Source organism: Lichenostomus cassidix, chromosome 17, assembly GCF_008360975.1.
Source record: "Lichenostomus cassidix isolate B80296 chromosome 17, HeHo_3.0, whole genome shotgun sequence".
NCBI classification, from domain to species: Eukaryota; Metazoa; Chordata; class Aves; order Passeriformes; family Meliphagidae; genus Lichenostomus; species Lichenostomus cassidix.
In genome coordinates, this window is record NC_139497.1 from 2999602 (window position 1) to 3020991 (window position 21390).

The 21390-nt window shown below is 49.1% G+C and overlaps 1 protein-coding gene across 3 annotated transcripts in view; it reads right to left on the reverse strand.

The window, feature by feature from the left end:
- COL5A1 (collagen type V alpha 1 chain) overlaps positions 1–21390 on the reverse strand; it is a 134629-nt gene that overhangs the window by 71908 nt on the left and 41331 nt on the right. For all 3 annotated transcript variants that reach the window (XM_085076863.1, XM_085076862.1, XM_085076861.1), the window contains exons 5-8: positions 5269–5400; positions 3510–3656; positions 3147–3395; positions 152–304 (exon numbers count right to left, since the gene is read on the reverse strand). In XM_085076863.1, coding sequence (XP_084932989.1) covers positions 152–304; positions 3147–3395; positions 3510–3656; positions 5269–5400 — 681 coding nt within the window. The remainder of the gene's footprint in view (positions 1–151; positions 305–3146; positions 3396–3509; positions 3657–5268; positions 5401–21390) is intronic.

The following is a 21390-nucleotide window of genomic DNA, read 5'->3' on the forward strand; positions in this document are numbered from 1 at the left end:
TCCTCCTTTCCCAAACCCGCGCTGCAGGTGGGTGAACCCAAGCGAGATGATGCTTCCACTGCTTTTTGCATCACTAAATCTGCTCTAAATTATGGAAGGACGAACGTTTGGAAGCAGTTTTTCCCCTGGATGGAACAGAAATCCCTCTCACCCCTTCGTAGATGGTGTCCTGGTTGGCTGGCATGCCGGGGCCGATGTCGGGAGAGGCTGTCCTGTCGTAGTAATTGTCATAATAATTCCCATCGTATTCCTTGATGGTTTCCTCAGTGAAATCCTTATCCAGGTCGTCCCCTCCTTGAGCAGCCTGGAGAGGAAAGAGCAGTGAGGTGTCAGGCTGGAATTCTCTCCTGGCTGGACGTGTTGGAATATCAATGTGTTGTTGTATTAAGAGGAGTGATTTTTGCAAAGGAAGGGTGATTTATAATAATGGTGACAAGGGAGAAACCTGGGGAAAATTAAATTCTGGGGTTTTTAGGTCTCCAGTGACCTCCAAGGGAATCCTCCAGCAGCAGGGAGACAGATGGGAGAAGCTTCATGTCAAATACACACCCTGGCTTTCCCTGGGATTTCTCTGCTGATCCCCAATAAAACACTGCGAGCAGAAAAGCTGCAGTGAGGAAAACAAAACCCAACACAAAGCTCCTGTCAGGAGGATCCTGCAGCCTCCAAATGCCTGAAGGAAGAGGTAATGGAAGGCTGGAGCTCCAAGTGCTCCTCATCCCTCCGTGCTGGAGACGCTGGATTATCGAGCCCAGGCAGTCCCACATCCGTTCCCACATTTCAGATGCACATCAAACCCACAGTGTGTCGTTGTGAGTGTCCAGTTACAGCAGGAAATGTGGAAAAATCCCAGTTCTCTCCTCTGCAAACCTCCTGTTTGTTTAGTCTGGGATCCAATTTGCGCCTGGGCTCGTCCAAGGAGCAGGAGTTGTTACAAATCTGATGCCTTCATCCCTGAATCCTCTCCCAGTCCTTCCCCCAGCAGATGCTGTGGAGCACTGCAAGGACATCCAGACAAGGAGCAGAATTTCCTTGCCCCTCTCCACATCCCTGTGCTTTTACCAGCCCCTTGGCACCCCTTGCTCTGAGCTGCAAAGAACAACATGTGCTGCTGGTATTTATTTGGTTCCTTTCTCATCCAGGTAGTGACCAAAATAGTCTGTAAATTGAATTGTTTCCAGTGCTTCCTGGAGAAATACCTCCTCATTACTACGAATTCAAAATCACTTCAGTGCCATCACTGCCTCCAGACCTCCTTTCTGTGCCAAAATTACTCAGAGCCCACAAGCAAGAGCATCTGGTCCAAATTCAGGAGGGTTTAAACTAAGACAAAGCCTAGAACTACAGCAATCATCACCCCACCTTCTCTTACCTCTGCAAACACCAACTGGCTTTGGCAGAAATTATAATTTGGCAATTATTCAACTAGAAAACTTGGAAAAGTCAAAATATTTTTTCCTTTGGTTCAAATGCATCTACTGCTATCGCATATCCCTTTTATCCTGGCTCAAATATTTTACTTAGTTCTGCACTTTGAAACCTTAAAACCCTAATCTAAAAAATCTTATCTGGCTTTAAGGGTTTGGGGATCACAGCAAATTGCCTGTCTTGAAATGAATATCCAAGAAGTCTGGTTTGATATTTTAATTGAGGTCCCCAGGTCTATTTGCATGGAAAGATGATATTTGGAATAACTGGGCAGCTCCCCACCTGAACCTTCCTCCTCTATTTCCTTTTCCTAACAACTGAAGAAACCCTTAAGCCTCCTACTTCCTCTTCCTTTATTTTTTTAAGGTCACTCCATCCAATCTTTAATTCCTCTCTGTTAGAAAATCCAAACTTGGCCAAAGATTTCTGGCTCTTGGTCAGGAAACAGAAAACCTTCCCATCCATGGGTTCCCTCAGGTTGGCTCCCTCAGCTCCTGCAGCCTTTTCCATTTCTCCCTGTGGATCATTTTGGGCTATTTAATCCTCCTCTGGAGGGATCCCCTGCCCTGGGGGTGGCTGGATCAGCACCTGCCTCTCTCCAGCTGCTCACATCTTTGCTTGGACACTTCTCCTGACATTTCCCTCACATTTCCAACACCAAGCATCCTGGCCAGCTTTTGCTGTCTCTTTTGCCACCTCCCTGAAAGCCTGGAATTGTCACAACCCCACAGAAACAACCCCACAGAAACCACCCTGAAGCTCTTCCTGAGAGGGAAGGTGGGGTTTGGAAGCATTAGAGGAACATGGAATTCTGGAAGTGATCTTAGAGCTCATCCAGTTCAAAACCCTTGCCATGGGCAGGGACACTTCCACTGGAGCAGGTTGATCCAAGCCCCATCCAACCCTGAACAATTCCATGTTATCCCATTATTTATTCCCTTGGATAAAGAAAAATTTGCCTGTTTAATGTCATTATTTCTCCGCATGAGCTCCACAGCACCTAACTCCCAAAAATTCATCCAAAGTTGAGATCAACCTTCACCCATTTGAGCACCAAAATAAAAAGCAAGAACTGGACAAGACTTAAAAGAATTTCAAGTGCAACATTTCAGCTGAAGGATATCAAAGTGTGAGGAGATAAAAATGTAAATATTCCAACAGAAACAGCTGGGGGGTCTGAAATGAGAAAATTCATGCACAGAACAAAGGGATTCATGCCAGGTGGACCCAGCAGTTTTGGAATCAAGCCTTTGTCCCAGTGTTGAAATGATGTTTTTTTTAAAAAAATAAACTGAAAAATATAAGGATGTTTTTCAGCTGGAATGGCAAAATGAAAAATATTGATGTTCCCCAGCAAATCAACATTTTAAGGATTTATATTAATAACTTTGGGATAAAAGGCTTTTACTGAGATTGTAACAGCAACCCTCATTTCTCTTTTTGTCAGGCAACCACTTCACCCAAGGAAATGCAGATGTCAATATGAGCAGCTTTTTCCAGGGGAATAATCCTTCACCAAATTCTAAATATCTGCGTTCCCCACCCTGAAATATCTGGAGTGAAAACATTTTACAAGAAACTTCCTCTCCCAGCAGCTGCCTGAACCACTCATGGATTTACCATCTGGCTGCTCACGTCTCCTTTGCTTCCAGGGCTAGGAAACAGCAGAATTAATAAAATTTTTAAAAAAAGAAAAAATGGAAATGAATTAAAATTACATCAGTGTCGTTGTAGGTGACAACAGTGCTGGTGGGGAGTTCAGCTTCCACTGCATTTTCAGTGAGGCCACCCTGGGGATCGATCTCCTCGTTGTAGTTGATATCCTCGTAGGGCATTGGGGTAAAATACTCCTCGTTGATGGTCTCGTAGTTGTACTCGTCAACCAGGGGATCCTCCACTGCTCCATCCTCCTTGGGCTGCCTCCCAGGGTTCCCTGTCTCGGGGGGTGCTGTGGGAGCAGGATAATCCTATTGCAGGTGGGGAATGAAACACCACAGTCAGAGAAACAACACCGTTCTGGGTCACCCTCCCCTTGCAGAAAGGTTTATCAGCCTCACCCCTGCCAGGACCTGCCTCAGTACCTGCTTGGTTTCGGGTGTCTCTCCAGCAGCCACTTCTGGAGGGCCTGGCTTGGTGGTGGGGGCTTCAGGTTTGACAGCTTCGTCCACATCCTCGTAGTAGGGATACTCGTAGTAGTAAGTGTCACCTTCTCCCTCTCCATCTGTGTACTGTGAGGAGAGGAGGAGCAGGAAATGAGGAGGGAGCACCCAGCACCCTGATCCTCTGGACATTCCCACTGACAGAGGGCAGGTTTAGAGTGGATATCTGGGAGCAATTCTCCCCTGGGAGGGTGGGGAGGCCCTGGGATGGATCACCCAGAGCAGCTGGGGCTGCTCCATCCCTGGAGGAGTCCAAGGCCAGGCTGGACATGGAGCAACCTGGGACAGTGGAAGTTGTCCCTGCCCATGGCAAGGGCTTGGAATTAGATAAACTTTAAGATCCTTCCAACCCAACCCCGTGACTCTTTGATGTTTCTTTAACCTTGCCCTGCTGAGCCTCCCAGCTCTGCCCCATCTGACCCCAAAAGAGGGACAGGAAGCCCTCCAGCCCTGCAGTCACTCCAAGCAGCAGTGACACCATTCCCACTCCTCCCCAATATCACCCCTGTGACTTCCCATCCCAACTGGCTTGGAAAAGCACAGCCTCCTCCACAAGGAGTCAGTCATTCTTCAGGAAGCAGCCCAAGAGAGCCTCTGGCTCCAGCTGGGCACAGACAGCTCCTCGCCAGCCCAGCTCTCCTGGCAGCAGCGTGGAGCAGCTCTTCCTCCACGGAGCAACACAGCCCCAGGACAAGCCAGCTCTTGTTGGACTGCTGGCTCTGAGAGAAGAGTTTTATTTTCCTGCTGCTGTGGGTTTTGACTGCACCCAAGCACTGTTTTGTCTCGTTTCTTGTTTCTCCAGAAGCGCTTCCCCGGGGCTGAGCCTCGCTGGGAGCATCCCAAAGCCCTGCTTAGGTGAGGGATTAATTTAATCCCAAAGATAAACTCAGAGGGTTGATGGCACTGCTGGTGCATGGGGATTCCCTGACCCTGCAGGTCTGAAAGTAAAATCAGCCCGAGAGGATGCCAGACAGCAAAGCAGGGAGCTCTTAAAAAAGCACAGAATTAGGGTGATGCTCTTCTGGAAATCAGCCACACCCAGGCATTTCTAATTGGGCAGCAAAAATAAAAATGTGTCCAGCACCAGGCTATTTTCTGTGTTCTCTGTTTTTAGAGAAAAGACCTGAGGTAAAGCCTTCATAGAAAATTTTTGGGCACAGCAGCTCCTGGAGATGACTCAGGAGCATTTCTGCCAAAATGAAATTCAGATCAAATCCAGGGGCAAAAATATTTCCCCTCTCCTTTAACACCTGTTGTTTCACAGCATATTGAGAAAGAGCTGTTTAATCCTTTTACAAGTTCAACAGTACAATTTGAAAATTTAGAAACAGGTGCCTGTTCTGGACAGCACTGAGCCTGCCAGGGAAGGTCTATTTTCCACACTTGGCTCCTGTTGTCTCTCCTGTGTTTCTGAGCTCCGAGTGAATGTTCTTTTCAGTCTTTGGAAATGGGAGGATTGCAGACAGAAGGGAAACTCCCAAGGGCAACAGCCAAACCCCAGAACCTGCAGATCCTAAAAAGAAGCTCATCAAATCCTAAAAAGAAGCTCTGTCTTGGATGTCAGAGATGAGTCTCGGCGATGCCGAGCGGGAGGAAGGAGCCACGTGTTTTCGAGTGTGAAATGAACCCAAATATTTGTTTTTACGCCCCAAAACACACCCAAACCCCAGGAGAGACTCACGTATTCATCCTGGTTGGGGTCCTGGGACTGGGGGGAGTCGGGGATGGCAGTGTCACAGTCGGGGCTGTAGTGCTCGCAGTACTCCAGGGCTGCTCGAGGGTCTGCCACGATCAGGAGCTGCTGGATGTCACCCTGCAGGGAGCAAACACGGGGTCAGGGGTGGGTGGTGCACGTGGAGACATCAGAAAAAGCTGCAGTCCGAGCCAGGAACACGTGGAAATTAAAAGAAAAACATGTGGCCACCTTGGTGACACATGAGAGGTGCCCGGGAAAACCTCTGTGCTCAGGGAGAAGCTGCTTGTCTTGGGTGTGAACTCACTGTGCTTCACCCCCAGTCCCAAACTCACCTCCCCAAACCACAAATCACCCAGCACAACAGCACTGCAGCAGCACTGACAGCCCCAGGCAAGGTGGGTGCAGGAAAAATAAGAGAAAAGAGCTCTAAACCCCCCAAATCAGCAGCATCCTGAGGACAATAAAACAACTCCTTTCCACCTGGTCCTGGTGCAGCTCTGCAAAGTCACCCTGGCCACTCCAAAAAGCTGCTTATTGGCCTCAAAACTTCTCTGCTCCTCCCACAAAAGTCATCACCCTGTTTTTACATCATCTCACCTCCATGTTCCACCCAGACAGAGCAGCAAACACAGAGAGAGATCAGAAATCCACCTGATAATCCAAGAAAAGAGCCAAAGGGAGAGGGATTGCAGTGGATTATTAAAAACCAGGTGCAGAGGAAGCTCGTTAGGCAGGGGTTGGTTAATGAAGCACTTGCACAGAGCAAACAGAGCCCAGCACAGCCACAGCCCCAAGGTCAGAGCAGAAATTGCTCTTTATTTTCCTAAAGAGCCACCACGCTGCTCAGCCACGATGCCAAAATCCAGTTCATTCAGCAGACAGTTACATAAGACTTTACTACTTGGATGGTTAGAGCTGATACTTTAATTAGGGGAGGGAAAAAAAAAATCTTATTTAATAATAGACAAACATGGCTAAAGCATCAGGGGGAAAAGCAGGAGCGTTACAGCAGAACTGGGAGGATGATTTGGGCAGTAATAGGAACCAGAAGCTCCAAAGGGAGCCTGGCCAGACTGGCAAACAGCCCTGTGGAAAAGGATATTTTTGAAATGATGGCCAAATCTGCCTTGGTGTCGCTGGATCCACGGGGAGCTCCCATGGATGTGTCCCACTGACTTCCCAAAATAAAGGTGCTGTTCCCATTTTGGGCAGAGATCCTCTGGGAAAGGAGTTTTCCAGGACCATAGGGCTCTGGACACATCAGCACTGAGGGGAAGGAGTTTCCTGGAGTTCCCTCCTCCATTGCCACTTGTCACTTCCCTCCCCGCAGCTCACAGAACATCTGGGCACCTCTCAGACCCACACCAGTCACCCCTCAATCAGCCCTCACTGAAGCTCATTGGTCATTGTTTCCAGTGAATAACCTTTACAAAATTAACAGAAACGTCTGCAAAGTGGTTTTCGATTTTCCATTTTTAAAAACGAGAAACATCTTGCCTTCCCTTTCCCTTTTAATATTTTTTTTTAACAAATCCACAGAGCAGTTCTGCCATTACTATTCCAACTTTTCTTTTTTTCCTTTTGCAATGTAACCACCAAAAATGGGCACAGAGTGTTGGGAAAATAAAAAACGCCAAGTTTTTTTTTTTTTGCCTTGTAGAATATTTCCCTTTTCCAAGCAGCTCTGCCAGTGGGACCCACATGGGAACTGAGCTATGCTGTGACCTCCAGGACATCACCAACCCTGAGGAGCTCCTGGGGGTGCCAGGGGGTTACCCAACTCTATTTTATATCCCCATCCCTGTCTCCAAAAGCATTCCAGAGCTCCAAACCTGCCTGTTCCTTTGGAATTCCCTCCAGCAGGGAATGCCCAACCTGGCCAAGGAGATTAGCTTCAAGTAGCTGATGTGAAGAACTCTTCCAGCAGCTATTTCTGCACACAGAACCTCAGCCAGCCCTCCCTGACACCCCAGCTAAGCCACTGATGTCCTTCCCTCCCTCCCTCAGGTGCCTAAAGCTCCAAGTTTTCCACGGGAAGATGGGAAGTGTTTGGCATTGTTGGGATAAGCTGAGACAAAGCAGCCCCAAAGCAGACCTGGTACTTGTCTCCAAGAGGCAGGGCAGGCTGAAAAAGCTTTTTTCCCCCCTGATAAGGTTGGATTTACACCTCCTGGAGAGCTGATAGGCTGCATCCCATAAGTGAGCAGGGCTGGAGCTGCGTTTCCTCAAGGAACAGATAAAGCAAGGAAAGGCATCTTGGCTAAACGCAGTGGCAAAGGTTAAGCAGAAGAGAATTTGCTGAAGTTGGGTTTGTTTTTAGGCTCAGCTCGTGGCAGCTCCTGAGCTATGCATGGGGATAAATCCTGGCTCCATCCCATCCTGCTTCCCTGCAGGAGTTTGAGCATCCTCAGGGCACTGCAGTGCCTTGGAGTGCACAGAAAAAAAAAACCAACCTGCAAGTCCACAGCAGAAAACTCAACCTCAACACACCAAAGAGCAGCGTGGGCGCCACAGTTTGTGCTGAGGGAGAGGGGGAGGCTGAGCAGGGGGAGCTTCCTGCTCATTCTGGGTCAAGAACCTGGGAAAATCGGTGCGTAACTGAATAAATGGGGGATGTGGGGAGCGCCAGGAAAAAGCGTCAGACGGCTCCTTCAGGGCTCACCACGCTTCACCAGCATGAGGGCTGCCATTTCCCCCTTCCCTTTTCAAAGCCAATCAATCACCCTGCCCAAAGTTCATCCTTCTCTTGTTGTTCCAGCAGACTGCAAAATCTGGGAGAGCCGAGGCTCCCAAATCTGAGAGGAATGAGAGACACCCGAATTCCAGCACGGGGCTGAGGAGCAGAGCTCAGGGGAGGGAAGGAGCAGAGCCCAGGGGGTCCCCAGCCCATTCATCTGTGTCCCATTACCAGCAATCACCCAGCACTGGGAGATCCCCCGTGGCAACACTTGTAAAGAGCAGACAGGAGTAAAAACCTTGTTAGCGAGATTCCCACTCAATTGACCTCATCCCTCAGCGCCAGACAATAAAATGGGCTAATTTAGGCTGCTGTAAAAAGCCCCGCTATCTGCACCTCACAAAGGCTGCACAAAGCTCTGCTGTCAAGAGCCCCATTTCTTTGATTTAAAAAGCTGACTTGGAACGCAGCGAGCCGCGCCGGCAGCTTGGGGAGGCTTTGGTGTCCTCTCGAGTGTGCTGCTGCTAATAAATCGTGCCCAGGGATCCAGGGGATCCCTGTTGGACAAAGAGCAGCCAGCCCTGCTCCTGCTCCCTCCTCAAGTGTCCATTTCTCTCCCTGTTTTGGTCACAAACCACCCAAAGCCTCTCTCCTGCCCAGGGCAGTGTCGGGTTTTTGCGGCGCTAACGAAGATGCCGTTAATCCACACACGCAGCTCCGTGAGGTTTTCCAGGAGGGAGAACTCACAGCTGCACCAATAAAGTGATTTAAAGACCTGACCAGCCAAATCAAAGACTTATTTGCAATTAATGAGGTATTTGAGTCAGGGAGCAAGACAGAAACGCTCTGGTGTTCCTCTGTGGAAGGCACCAGGAGCTTCCTCCAGCCACCCACAGAGTGGGTAAGGTTCTTTTTTTAGCCTCTGAATGAGTTGGGCATGAGGTTCAGGAAAGTTCTCCAGCGACTGGAAGACTTGGGAGCATCCAGAGGCTGAGCTCAGTTGTGTTTTGCTGGTTCAACAAAAAAAATCTGAAGTGGAGAATAAAAAAAAATCTATTTTTTTTTGCTTGTGAATAACCACAGTTTCATCGTCAGAAGGAGCAGCGTTTTAAAAAAGGGGGATAAACCACATTTTGGCCATTATTCCTAAAGCTTCTGGTGAAGAGGAAGAGGCAGGACAGCACATTTATGAAAAGCACAGTGAATTGTGAGGGTTTTATTTGCTCCACCAAACAGATGGAAGTGCTAACTGTCAGGACCAGTGAGGATCTGTCTGACATTTATGGTAAAGCCATTTATGCCTGATGACTCATTTGCTTTATGGATTAAGTTCCATCAATCCAGTTTAACTCAACTCCCCAGCCAGCTCCCAGACAGGGCTGGAAAACCTCTTTCTGGAGCATTTTTTAACACTTATTCTATATGCGTGCAAAAAATGTCACATCACTTCCAATGACATCAACTGCAGTAACTCAGGAATCGTTGTGGTTCAACGAAAAAAAAAAACCAGCTGGAGAGGATAATCAGACTGACTTCATCTGGCACTGGCAGCAGCTCCCTAAATCCTGGGATTCTTTAGGGCTCTCACTCAGAATTAACTGGACTCTTGGGTTAGGGCATCACCCCAAAAATCTGAGAGGTTCAACATCCCTGAGAGTAAATCCAGCTTTTGGAAACTCCTGCATTTCAACTGGATAAACACATGCCCAGGATGCACCGTAGGAACACAAAAACTTCACAATTATTGGGAATCATTGATGTTTATCCTGACAAACTCCCTGGATCCATAACCCCAAACCCTGCTGGGAGTTGAGGAGTGGCAGGGGGTCAGTGGGAGCTCAGAGATCCCAGGCAGCAGCAAACCTCCCAAACCCCTAATCCCTGTCCTGGAGAAAGCCTGCCAGCCCTCAGATGTTCCATTTGATAAATCCTGTCACCAGCACTTCCCGTGGATTGTCACTGCTGAGGACACAGCAGCTGCCCTGCTCCAGCCTGGAGTGAAAGGGTGTTGGACACACCAGCAAAGAGGAATCCCCATGGCTCTGTCAGCATGGAAACCCCAAAAATCAGTGCTCAGAGCATCCTTTGCCATCCTGGCATCACCCCAGAGTCCCTCCTGGAAACACAGCAGCTCCAGAAAAGCAGCAAAACTGCAACAATGGGGTCAAAAAAGCCTCCTCACCCCTCCAGTCCCTGTCCCTGTGTCCTGAGCAGCCACAAACACCAGTGACCTCACCAGGCAGAGCAGCCTCAAGGGCCTCCTTGGGGTTTCCAGAGCTTCTGCACTGCAAAATGGGAAGGTAATTGTTGGAACTCTGGCTAAATAATACTACATTTAAAAATAAAAAAGCTTGACTTGAACACAACCGTGACTCAGCTACAAATTCCTGGTGGTTTGGCTGAATGCAGCTGGGTGTTTGTGTCCCCATCGTGCTCAGAGGGGCTGCAGGATGGATGGAGCTGCTCTGCTGCTCCCCTCTGGGGCTCCAGGCACCACAAGAACAGAAAATCAGCTCCTGCTGCTCTGAGCACTCAGAGAGCATCCTCTGCCCAGCCCTCCTGGGAATAAACAGCTTTAGAAGCATCACCAGACCTAAACACAGCTCCAAACCCTCTCCAGGGCTGGTAAAGTTGTCTCTCCTCATGGCATCTCCAGCTGGGGATCCCAAAACCTCCTCAGCCCATTCCTGGATCCCCACCAGGCTGCAGCATCCCTGTGTTGAGCTTGCAGAGCACAAACACAGCAATCACCAGCTCAGCCCACGAGCCTCTTCTCCTGACCACAGCAGCGAGGAGGAAATCAGCCCTCAGGCCCGACAGTAATTAACCTCGCTGGTAATTTCTCAACCTTTCTATTTTACAGTCCCAGGGAGGAACTCAATTTCCTACCGTGTGAGGATGCATTAACTCGCTGTGAGTGCTGGCTTTGAAGGAGTGGGGCAGGGAAATGAGGTTCCCTGCTTGTCCCTTTCCCTCATCCCCACGCTGTCCCCAACACCCAGCCCTGCTCCAACACAGCTGGCTGAGACCAAATCCTATTTATTCCACCCAAAACTGCTGGATCCTTGGATCAGCAGCCTCATGGCTGTTTCTGAAGACTAAATTAAGACTCATGCCTTAAAATTAAGAGGTTTTTTGGAGCACAGGGCTGCTTGCAGAGCCCACAGAACGCTGTGGGTCTGCCTGTGGCTATCCCAAATCCGACTGTGGAGCAGCTCAGCAAGGACTCCTCACAGGAAGGGAAGGACAAGCCATTCCCTCCGAGGAGAACAAAAGCCAGATGGCTTTGCTAATTCTGGAGAGCTCTCCTGGAGAAGCTGTGGCTCTGCCAACACCCAAACAGCAGTCAAGGACTCATGGCAGGGCAGGAGACACCAACACAAGGGTCATTCCCAGGTGGATCCTTCCCATCCCAACCCCAGATAACCCCTAAAGCAAACACTCCCCACAGGCACAACCCTGAGGAACTGGGAACCCAGAGTTTATCCAAAATCCTTTTCTGGCAACACAGAGCTGATTCCCACAGACAACCAGCAGCATGGATTATTGACATGGTTGCTTTATAAAGTCCAGCCACCCCTCCAGCTCCCCACCCTCAATGGGGGATGATTTTCTTGGCTTCTCCCTGTCACTTTCCCTGCAATCCTCACCAAATCCTGATAGCCCAGAGCCTTTCTTCTCCCTGCCATCCCCTGGGATAGCTCTGAATTCCCCTTTCCCCAGCTCTCTGCTGCACTCAGTGCCACCCCTGCCTCACAGCTGCTCATGGAGAGACCTGAGGAGAACAGGAAAGGGAAGATAAAAGAGATAAAGCAGGCTGAAATGGATATTTAATGATGGGGCAGGAGCTCCAGCCTCCCCACACATCCTCCCTGCCCCATCTCCCCATCCCTCTCCTGCCAGCACTGCTTCATCCCCAGCCACATGGCCTAAGTGAGACCTCCATCCTTTCACAAAGACATCCAATCACCCCTCTGAAGGTCCCCAAAAGCTCTGGGGCTGCTTCAGGCTCTGTATTTCAGCTTTCCCAGCCTCAGCCCTGCCTGCCTGAGGGGACACAGTGCTGGCATGAAGCACCCCATGCCCACCATGCCCTGGGTTACCCCACCCTGACCCAGAAATGAGCATTTCTTCCACAGGCAATCCATCTTCCCCAGTTCTGTGCCAGTGCCCAGACCTTGGAAAATGAGATTTTGTTGGAAAATTTACCAGATGAGTGGAAAAATCCAGCTAAGGCCAATTAGCAAGGTGTCATTTAATGAAGATCCAGGAACTTTGGGGACACAGGGCAGAGAGCAAAGCAAATTTGCAGAGAGCAAAACAATCCTTGAGGCAGAGGCAGCTCAGAAAAAAAAACCAGGTGGTGCTGGCAGGAGCTCAGAAAACATCAAACCTGCAAAGTATTTACTGCAGGGCCATCCTAGCAGTGCATTTCCCAGTTTTTTCTCTGTTTTCCAAGCGCTGCAGGAAGGGCACAACATCCCTCAGCAGGGTTGGGATGGGACAGAGCCAGGCTGCACTACAGCCACAGCTGGGATTTTCTGCAGAAAATGGGAAGATTTGAGGCAAGGAACACGAGGAGGGAAAACTGGAGAGTGGGTTGAGTGTCCTGTCCCTGCAGGAGGAGGGGAAGGAGTTGAGATCCTTCTTGAAAATTGGATTTTTCTGCATTTCTCCTCACAAACCACTCCTATGGGATGGGAAGGTACATCCAGGGAAAATCAGCCAAGCAGTGGGGACTGCAGGAAAAGGAAAAGGCAGCCAAGGTGCCTTTAAAAAAAATAATAAAGCAAATACAAAGAGCTGCTAAAAACACCCAGAGAGAGAGAGAGAAATCCTTAAATCAACAACCCGCTCAGACACTCCGCTGGCTATTTTTATATATTTATGTCTGTTAAGCAAACCACAATTTATCTCCCAGGATTTTTTTGGGTGCAAAACAATCAGTTTCTGGCTGTGGAAAGCAGGATGGCACTGAATGGTTTCCCCAGTCTGGAAAGGTGGCTGGACTGGGAGAGGAGCTGCTGTGACAAAAAGCTGCTTTATATTCACCTCTTCCCTACAGCCTGGCCAAGCACTGTGCTAACACAGGCAAAAAAATCATAATATAGAGGTTTCTGCAGCTCTCTTGCAAAGAGGGGGGAAAATAATGGTGCAGATCAGGTTTTTGAAGGGGAAAAGAATGGAAAGAAAGAAAAGAAGAGCCCCCTGAAAAGTCCCACCTCTCCCCACCCCAATAAAAAGGGAACATCACAATAGGAAAAATGAAACCTGAGAGCAAAGGCGGTCTTTACATTCGCAAAAACGAGCGGTTTGAAACTTTTTTCTTTTTTCTAACTGTGTGCTCTGAGCAGATGGTCTGAGCCCCCCCAGCAGATTGGAAACACATGTGAAGGAGCAGGAACCTGAACCACAGGTTTTTATTAAACTGCACCGCTGCAGTTCAGATTTCCTCACGTCGAAGTGAGGATTTTCTCCCTAAAGCAGCAGCTGCAGGGTGGGTCACCCTTAAAAAGTGGTTTATTTCTGTCCACACATGCAGCTGGCCATACCTGTGTGTCCCTTGGATGCTGATAAAACTTAGAGATCTCAGTGATGTCATGAGCATGGGGCTGAGGCTGATTTTGGGGATTTCAGAATGGATATTTGTAGATTTGATATCTACAGAGGTCAAGCACTGACCTCAACCAGCTCCTCCACTGAGAGAGGGAAAACCCCCCAGGTTTGGGACTTGTGAGAGGTTTCTGTCACTCCTGCAGGATCACAGGATGGAGTCACCAGAGGTTCTCACTGCCCTGGGATGGAAACCTTGCAATGGATTGAATTTGGATTTAATCTGAATCTAATGAATCCATACCACAAACCAGGCTGGACTGGGAGAAATAACTCCTCTGCTGGCTTAGTTTGGAGCTGCTGGGCAAAGCTGTCCATTCTATTTCAGGGGAAAAAAGTGAAAAAAAGGTAAAAAACCCTGAGTGCAGAAAACCCTTCCAAAAAACCAGAAAACCCCTTGGTTTTCTTTGGCTGCTCCCAAACTCCCAGAAACATGGCAAAGAGTCTGACTGGCTTTTCCCCTCTCCAGCTTTGACTCAAGTAGGCTTTGTCTGTCCTAAATGTACCTAAAGGCCTTTAAGAAATTTGTCTTTTTATTCTCCTAACCCTGTCTGGCCACTGTTTCAGGTAAACCCCATTAAGGCATCAAGAGGAAATACCTGGAGTAGAGCTCTTGTAGGGATTTACTAGAGGGAAACACCTCTACTAAAGAATCCACCCACTCTGTGTTTACAGCAGCTCATCCCTAAATATTCCCCCTGTGGACACCAGAAACCACATGGAGTTAGTCAGTTTGGAGGTTTAAAGCAAGCCATGAGGCAGCACTCTCCTCTAATGAATTCATTAGGACAGAAATGCATTTTTTTGGCTGCTTTTCCCCCCCAAAAAGCAGCCCTGGGTGATCCCCCTGTGCAGCTGCAGGTGGGTCTGTCCATCCCAATAACTCCTCCGTCTCAGGGCTGATTTCAATCACTCCTGACAGGGAGAAAAGGCTCGGGATAATTAAACTGCTATAAATGTCATGGAAACAGACAGCTCGGGAAAAGAAATCCTCCCAGAGCACTGGCTGGGGGAGGCTGTGGTGAGCTCTCCTCTGATCCCATCCACATCAGACCCAAAGCATCTCTTTCACATCCCCACCACCCCTTTCATGTCCCTACCAGAAGCTGCAGCCACCACGAGACACAAATTAGAAGGAATCTCAGCCTGGCTGATCTCAGAGCATCTCTGAGCTTCCCCAGTTCCCACAGCTGCTGGGAGAAGATGAGCTGAGCCACCACAAAATGAGCACTTCGCCTTGCCTCGGTGGCTAAACGTGGAAAACTCCCTGCTCTCCTCGATTTTCCAGCCCCAAGGAAAATGGGGGAGGAAAGGGAGGGTGGTTAGTCTCAGCTAAACCAGATTTTAGAGGGATTTCATGGGATGCAGAGGATACCTGGAGTCACATCCAGAATGGCACAGCCACCTGGGCGACCTCAGCTGAGCCTTGGCAGTGGTTACAACACACTTGGAATCATTCCTACCTCTCCAAACCTACCTGGAATCCTTCCTGCCTCTCCCAAACACACTTGGAATCATTCCTGCCTCTCCCAACACACTTGGAACCATTCCTGCCTCTCCCAAACCACTTGGAACCATTCCTGCTTCTCCCAAACACACCTGGAATCATTCCTGCCTCTCCAAACACACTTGGAATCATTCCTGCCTCTCCCAAACACACCTGGAATCATTCCTGCCTCTCCCAAACACACCTGGAATCATTCCTACCTCTCCCAAACACACTTGGAATCATTCCTGCCTCTCCCAACACCCCAAGCATCAAACTCCTGGAGTTATTTTTTCCCCCCTGTGACCACACAGCAGCCTGGCACTCTGTGATTTCTGCCTCCCAACTCCTCATTTGGAAGTTCCAAATCAGCATTTGTGTCGTTCTGCACACAAATTACAGCCCTGGGCCCTAAGAATAGAGGCCCCACAATCAGCATGTGCTGTGCTGTCACTGCTTTTACATCCACAGCTCGATGCTGTGGTCACTGAACAGCTGTTTTTTTTGTTCTCCTCCTCCAGATGATGAATTCCTAGTGGAAATCTAGAGGGTGGCTTTGAAAGGAATGCTTTAAAAGCTGCTCAAAACGGAGTTTTGAGGTATTTTTTAATCAAGGCACCTTCCAGCTGTTTATAATATTAATCCCACCCCCCTGAGAGTGACTTCATGGCAAGAGATCCCTCAAAAACCCCCAAATCTATCCCTCAGATATTCCCCAAATCTATCCCTCCAGAATTTGAATACAGTTTCCTTTTTGCCTTTTTTTAAAGTTATTCTCTATTCCAAAGCTTTCACAGAACCACCAGTGTGAAAAACACCCCCAGCAGCAGTTTTTCCAGCAGTTTCTTCCCATTGTTTTCCAGTTGGAGCTGATTTGGCTCAGGTACATTCACACGGAGTGGTTTTGTTCCCTAATTGAAGCATCAAGTCAGATTATGCTTCTGAAGCAGCAAATGAGACTGTTCACCAAAAAAAAAAAAAAAAAACTCTTTATCCTTGCTCAAAACGTTTGCTTCCCTGGATATGCTTAAACAGGATAACTCAGGAAGCACCTAGAAATGGGATTTTGCAATTTTAGCCTCATCTTGACAGTCTGGAAAAGAAATTTCCATGCAGGGACAAAGCGAGGGGACAGGGTGGTGTTGTCCCCAAGAGCCACCCCGAGTGTCCCATGTGCCAGCCAGGCTCAGTCCCACGGACAGCATCCCAAAAAAACCTCATTCAGGCCCTCTGGAAAGCTGCATTAACTCATGGCCTGCACATTGTGGGAGGCATTTACACAAAGGGGGACAGGGTCAGCCTGACCTTCAGTGTCCAGCGTGGAAATTTAAAGAAAATAAAAGCAAAAGAAAAACCCCACAAAAGCCCAGCCCAGGCCTGGGAGAAGTGAATGGGACAAAATGAATGGCTGCCATTGTGTGCCCTGCCGTGCCAGCCCTGGCCCTGGCAGTTAATAATGCTGGGATGGGGAGGGGATGGAGCCATAAGCAATTTCCAAAGAATCCCCTGGTTTTGTTTGTGGGGTACCCCAAATAACTCTGCCTTTCTGGAGCTCAATGCCCTGCACTCCATAGGGCAGCCTCAACAAGAGATGTTCTCCATTTTCCTCATCCCACTCATTAGGAATCCCTGGAAGGAACCCAAGACCCCATTTCCCCTTGTCCTCCTCTGCTCTCTGAGCACCAGGTAGCCCAGGCCAGCCTGGCTGTCCCCAGTGCCACCACCTCCCAGCTGTCACCTGACCAAGGTGACATCCCCACAGCCTGGCTGGTGTCCTAACCCCAGCCCAGGATCTGAGCAGAGCCCTGCAATCCAGGCTGCCTTTTCCATAGGAAACAGCAGAGTTTCCCTTGGAGAGGAGGCGCAGCCTCCAAAAACTCCTCATAATCCCAAATTCGAGGCTGCCAAAGGCTGCCCAGCCTTCCTTTCCTCCTTGTGGCTGTGCACAGCTGACCACAAACTCCAATTCCCCATTTTCCTTCCCGTTCCACTCAGTGCTGCCTTTCCCCATCCCCTGATGTCACCACCTCGCGCTCACGCCGTTCCAAGTTTCCCCTCTCCCTCCAAATCAAATAATCTGCTAATAACCCCGAGCTGCAGGGCTGGCTTTTTCCTGGAGGAGTCATTTTTCAATGACATATGTGTGAACCATCAGGGATAGTTTAAAACCAGATTCCCCCTCATTACAAGCCCGGCACAGAGTCTCTCCTTTGTGTCTTCCCGCTCTGCACGGAGCGACGCCGTTCCCTGGCTCTGCTTTCCCGTTGATTTATTTCCCTTTCATCTCTGGAAAATTGGGGAACAAGATCAGCTTCTGCTGCCTGTGCCGCCCACGTGAGGGTGGATAGTGAGGGGGTCTCTGTCAGAGAGGAAAATGTGGAGTAAAGCAAAGCTCTTGGCTTGAGTTCCTCGTTTAAGAACTCGCTCAAGTGGAGGCACTTGCTGGGTTTTTACTCAGCCCTGTGTGAAAAAAGGAAAAAAGGGTCCCAGTCTGCCTTGGAGGTGTTGTTCCCAACGATCCAGAGGGCTCTGGGTTTCATTCCCACCTCTGGCTCTGGGGGAGGTCTGGGATGCAGAGGGAAAAAGAGGATTTGGGGGAGGTGGGGAGCAAGAGAGACTGGAGAGCAGCTTGGGGTGCAGAAAGGGAAGGGGCAGGAGAGAAATCCTGAGATCCCAGAAGGGATTGGGATGGAAGAGACCTTAAAGATCATCCATTTCCTACTGGGGATGGAAGGGATCTTAAAGCTCATCCAGTTCCTCCTGGGCTGGAAGGGACCATAAAAATTATCCAGTTCTACTGGGATGGAAAGGATCTTAAAGCTCATCCAGGTCCTACTGGGATGGAAGGGACTTTAAAAATTATCCACTTCCTACTGGGATGGAAGGAACCTTAAAAATTATCCATTAAAAATAACTCCATTAAAAATTACTCCATTAAAAATTATTCCTACTGGGCTCACCCCTTTGCAAGGGTGGCTCTTGGATTCCAGAGCCCATTGAGGCTTCCTGCTCACAGCAGATGGAACCTCCTGAAGTACCCAAAAACTTGCTTTTACTCCCACTTTTTCCCTCCTAGCCAAATATCTGGAAGTGGAGCTGCTGCTTCCTCAGCCCCACAGACAGGATTTCCACCTCCCCACTGCCACAACCCCAAACCCACCCTGAGGTTTCCTCCACACCGAGGTGGCTCAGGATCAAGGGGTTTGTGTGCACAGAGGCTTTTAATCAGCCCTTGGAATGTTTTCTGCCCCAGGAGGTGAATACAGAATCCAGGTTTTATGGATTAAAGGCAATGGGGGGAAAATAGACCTGACTGCCAAAGTGATCTCGGGGTGTGAGATGTGTGGGATTACACGCTTTGGCTTGGGGAGATCTGCTGACACACTCAGAATGGAACTGAACACCAAATTTTGGTTGGAAAAGTGTTTTCCTGCTTTTGGCTGGCGACATTCACCCAGCCATGGAGCAGGGACCTGCTGGGACCACCCGAGGAGGAGGCTTTGGGAAGGTTCCTGTTGCTAATTCCCAAAATTTGGCTGCTCAGGAAGGAGCTGGGAATGGAAAGCTGAGCTGCTGAGCAAACATAGGTGGGACACCTCTCACCCACACACCTCTCTCCCTCTTTTTCCAGGAAACTCAAATGTGTCCTTTGATAATGTTTGTGCCCCAAAGGATTTTTTCCTTTGAAAAAAAATTTTTCTTTGAAAAAATTTTCCTTTGAAAAAAATAATTTCCTTATCCATGAAAAATTATTTGGGTCTTATTTATTCCTGCAAGACAATCTCCACTCAGCATCTGTTATCTCAACTTCAGGATGCAAAAATCAAGAAAATCTTGCTTTGGAGTTGGACTTGGATGTTTCTTGGTGAGTCCCTTCCAGCTCAGAGTATTCTGGGATTCTCAGAGCATAAATTCAGCACAGTTGATACAAAATTATAAAATTATATATTATAAATATATAAACATATAATAGATAATATATATAAAATAATATATTATAAATATATAATATATTAGACAAGAATGCATTCCCAGCTGGGATTTCACCATTCTGAGCATCCCCAACTCCAATTTCACCATTCTGAGCACCAAGCTGGGAGAAGGGCAAACACAACCTGCAGATAAATTTGCTCCAGCGAAGCACCAAAGCCTCAGGAAAACCTTGCAGTGTTTGCAGACATTCCAGAGCAGAGAACAGAGCACAAAAGCCATATTGAGCACCGATTCTCCCCACACGTTTCCCTGCAGTGGCCAAACTCAGTTTGTTCAAGCAGCTCTGACCTCCTGAACCCCAGCCAGGGCTGGCTCTGTGCTCAGAACAACGAGCCCAAGGGCAGGGATTTTTATTTTTTTCCATGTTCTTGCAGGGAATGGAGAACTCCCAACCAGCCCAATCCCCATCCAACCTTCTGCACAAGTCATTAGGAATTCCCTCTTCCAGCTCCCATCCCGGGGGGATGTGTTTATGGGGAACATTTCCATCGGAGTGAGAGCTACACCTGCACGCTGGGGATGTCTGGAGTGGGCTTGGGTTTTCCTTTGGGTTTTGGCAGGCAGCCCAGACTGCCTGGAAAAGGGGAAAAGGGACTAGAAAGAGCTCAGCGTGTGTGAGGAACATGGGTTGTGTTTCCTAGGGTCTGAGAGAGGAGGGGAGGGGTGAACGTGGAGTCAGCCCTGGGGATTTTGGGTTGGGATGGGATTTAGGAGAGGTTGTGGTGCGGGAAAAGGTCTCTCAGAGAGGTGGCAAAAGGCAGGGGAAAAAGCAAAACTATCAAAATTGCAGAGAAGCAGCAGTGTTGGCATCGTCAAGCCAACAAGATCACAAACCCTGAGCAGCTTCACATCCTAGTGCTCATCATCCTCCTCCTGCAGCTCCCAGGGTTTGCCTCAGATGAGCCTTTATTTCCCATAAATTCACTGCAGCAATGCAAACCCATCCACCCTTTTGTAATCAGAGGAGGGTTTTTTCTTATTTACAGGTTTCTCCTGCAAAAAAATTAACTTTTATGCAAATAGGACTAATTGAGGAGCAACCTCCCACATAGAAGGAGGTTCCCAAGTGAGCAGGGAAGGGAAACATGGCCTGGTTTGGACCAGGGCACCCTGTCAGGCTCTGCTCCCAATAATCCCTTTTCCATCTTGCACAGGGATGCTGCCAAAAACATCCAGCTGGAAACTTCTCCCCCAAAGCACGAGCATTTGGCTTTTCCCCCCTTGCTCAAACTGAGGAAAATCATCTTTCCCAAACACATCTATCTGCTCTCCCTTCCCAGCACACCCCAAATCCCTTCGTGGTGCTTTTCCTGCTCCTGCAGCTCCATCCTTTCCCCTACAGCCCCCTGTCCACACCAACCCCACAAACCTGGGAATGATGTCACTGGAGAGAGAGAGAGAGCAGCATCTTTCCAGCATTACATCACCCTGTCTGGGCTCAGCCATCAGCCTGCTGCTCCTCAGACTTTCCATGGAAGAATTTCAGCCCCTTTCCTCCTCCTCCCTCCTGCTACCCGAGGAGGGGGAAGCAAACCCCAAATGGAGCCAGGGAAGAGTAATGACCCCACAGCTCCGAGCATCCATCACCCCAAACGAGCCTGGAGCTGCTGCCTGCCAGCACTGAGCGCTCAGCCCTGCCAGGGGGATGTCAGCAACAACCAGACGTGGCTCCCCCAAATCTCACAGAGTCCCCACAGGGGGTGGAAATGGCTCTGGAGGATGAGTTTTGCTTCCCAGAGATTGCTCGGTTTTCCTGGGATTTTTTTTTGGCTCCTGCAGTGCAGGAGGGACCCAAAACCAGGCAGAGGGGACACCAACTGGCTGTCCCCTCCTGGCCAGCAGGGGTGAGAGCCCTGCAGCATCCCTAGCCATGGCAGATCCTGATTTTCCCCTCAGCATCCCTGCCCATTCCCTTCGGAAAACACTTCTCCAAACCCACTCAGCTGCAGCAGTCCCTGGGACTCAACCATCAAACTGTTTATTTGAGGAATATCAACCAAAAAAGTGTTGGTTTCCCACTGGCCAGGAGCAGCAGGCAGGCAGTGGATCCTCACACAGGGATGAGGTCCATTGTCCTCCCCCAGGAATTCACAGAGGGCATCAATCCTGCATTTTCAGGCCTAGGTGCTCCAGATCCTCAGCATTTCCCACCCTTTGCCAGCAAAACCCTCAACAGCAGCATCCTGAGCCCAAAACTGCCCAAATCACGGAATTCCAGATGGAATTCCAGACCAATTCCATGATTTGGGTTGAGGGGGACCTTAAAAATCCATCTTTTCCAGCCCTGCCATGGCTTTAAATCTGGATAAACTCTCAGCAGCTCTAAGACCTCACAGCT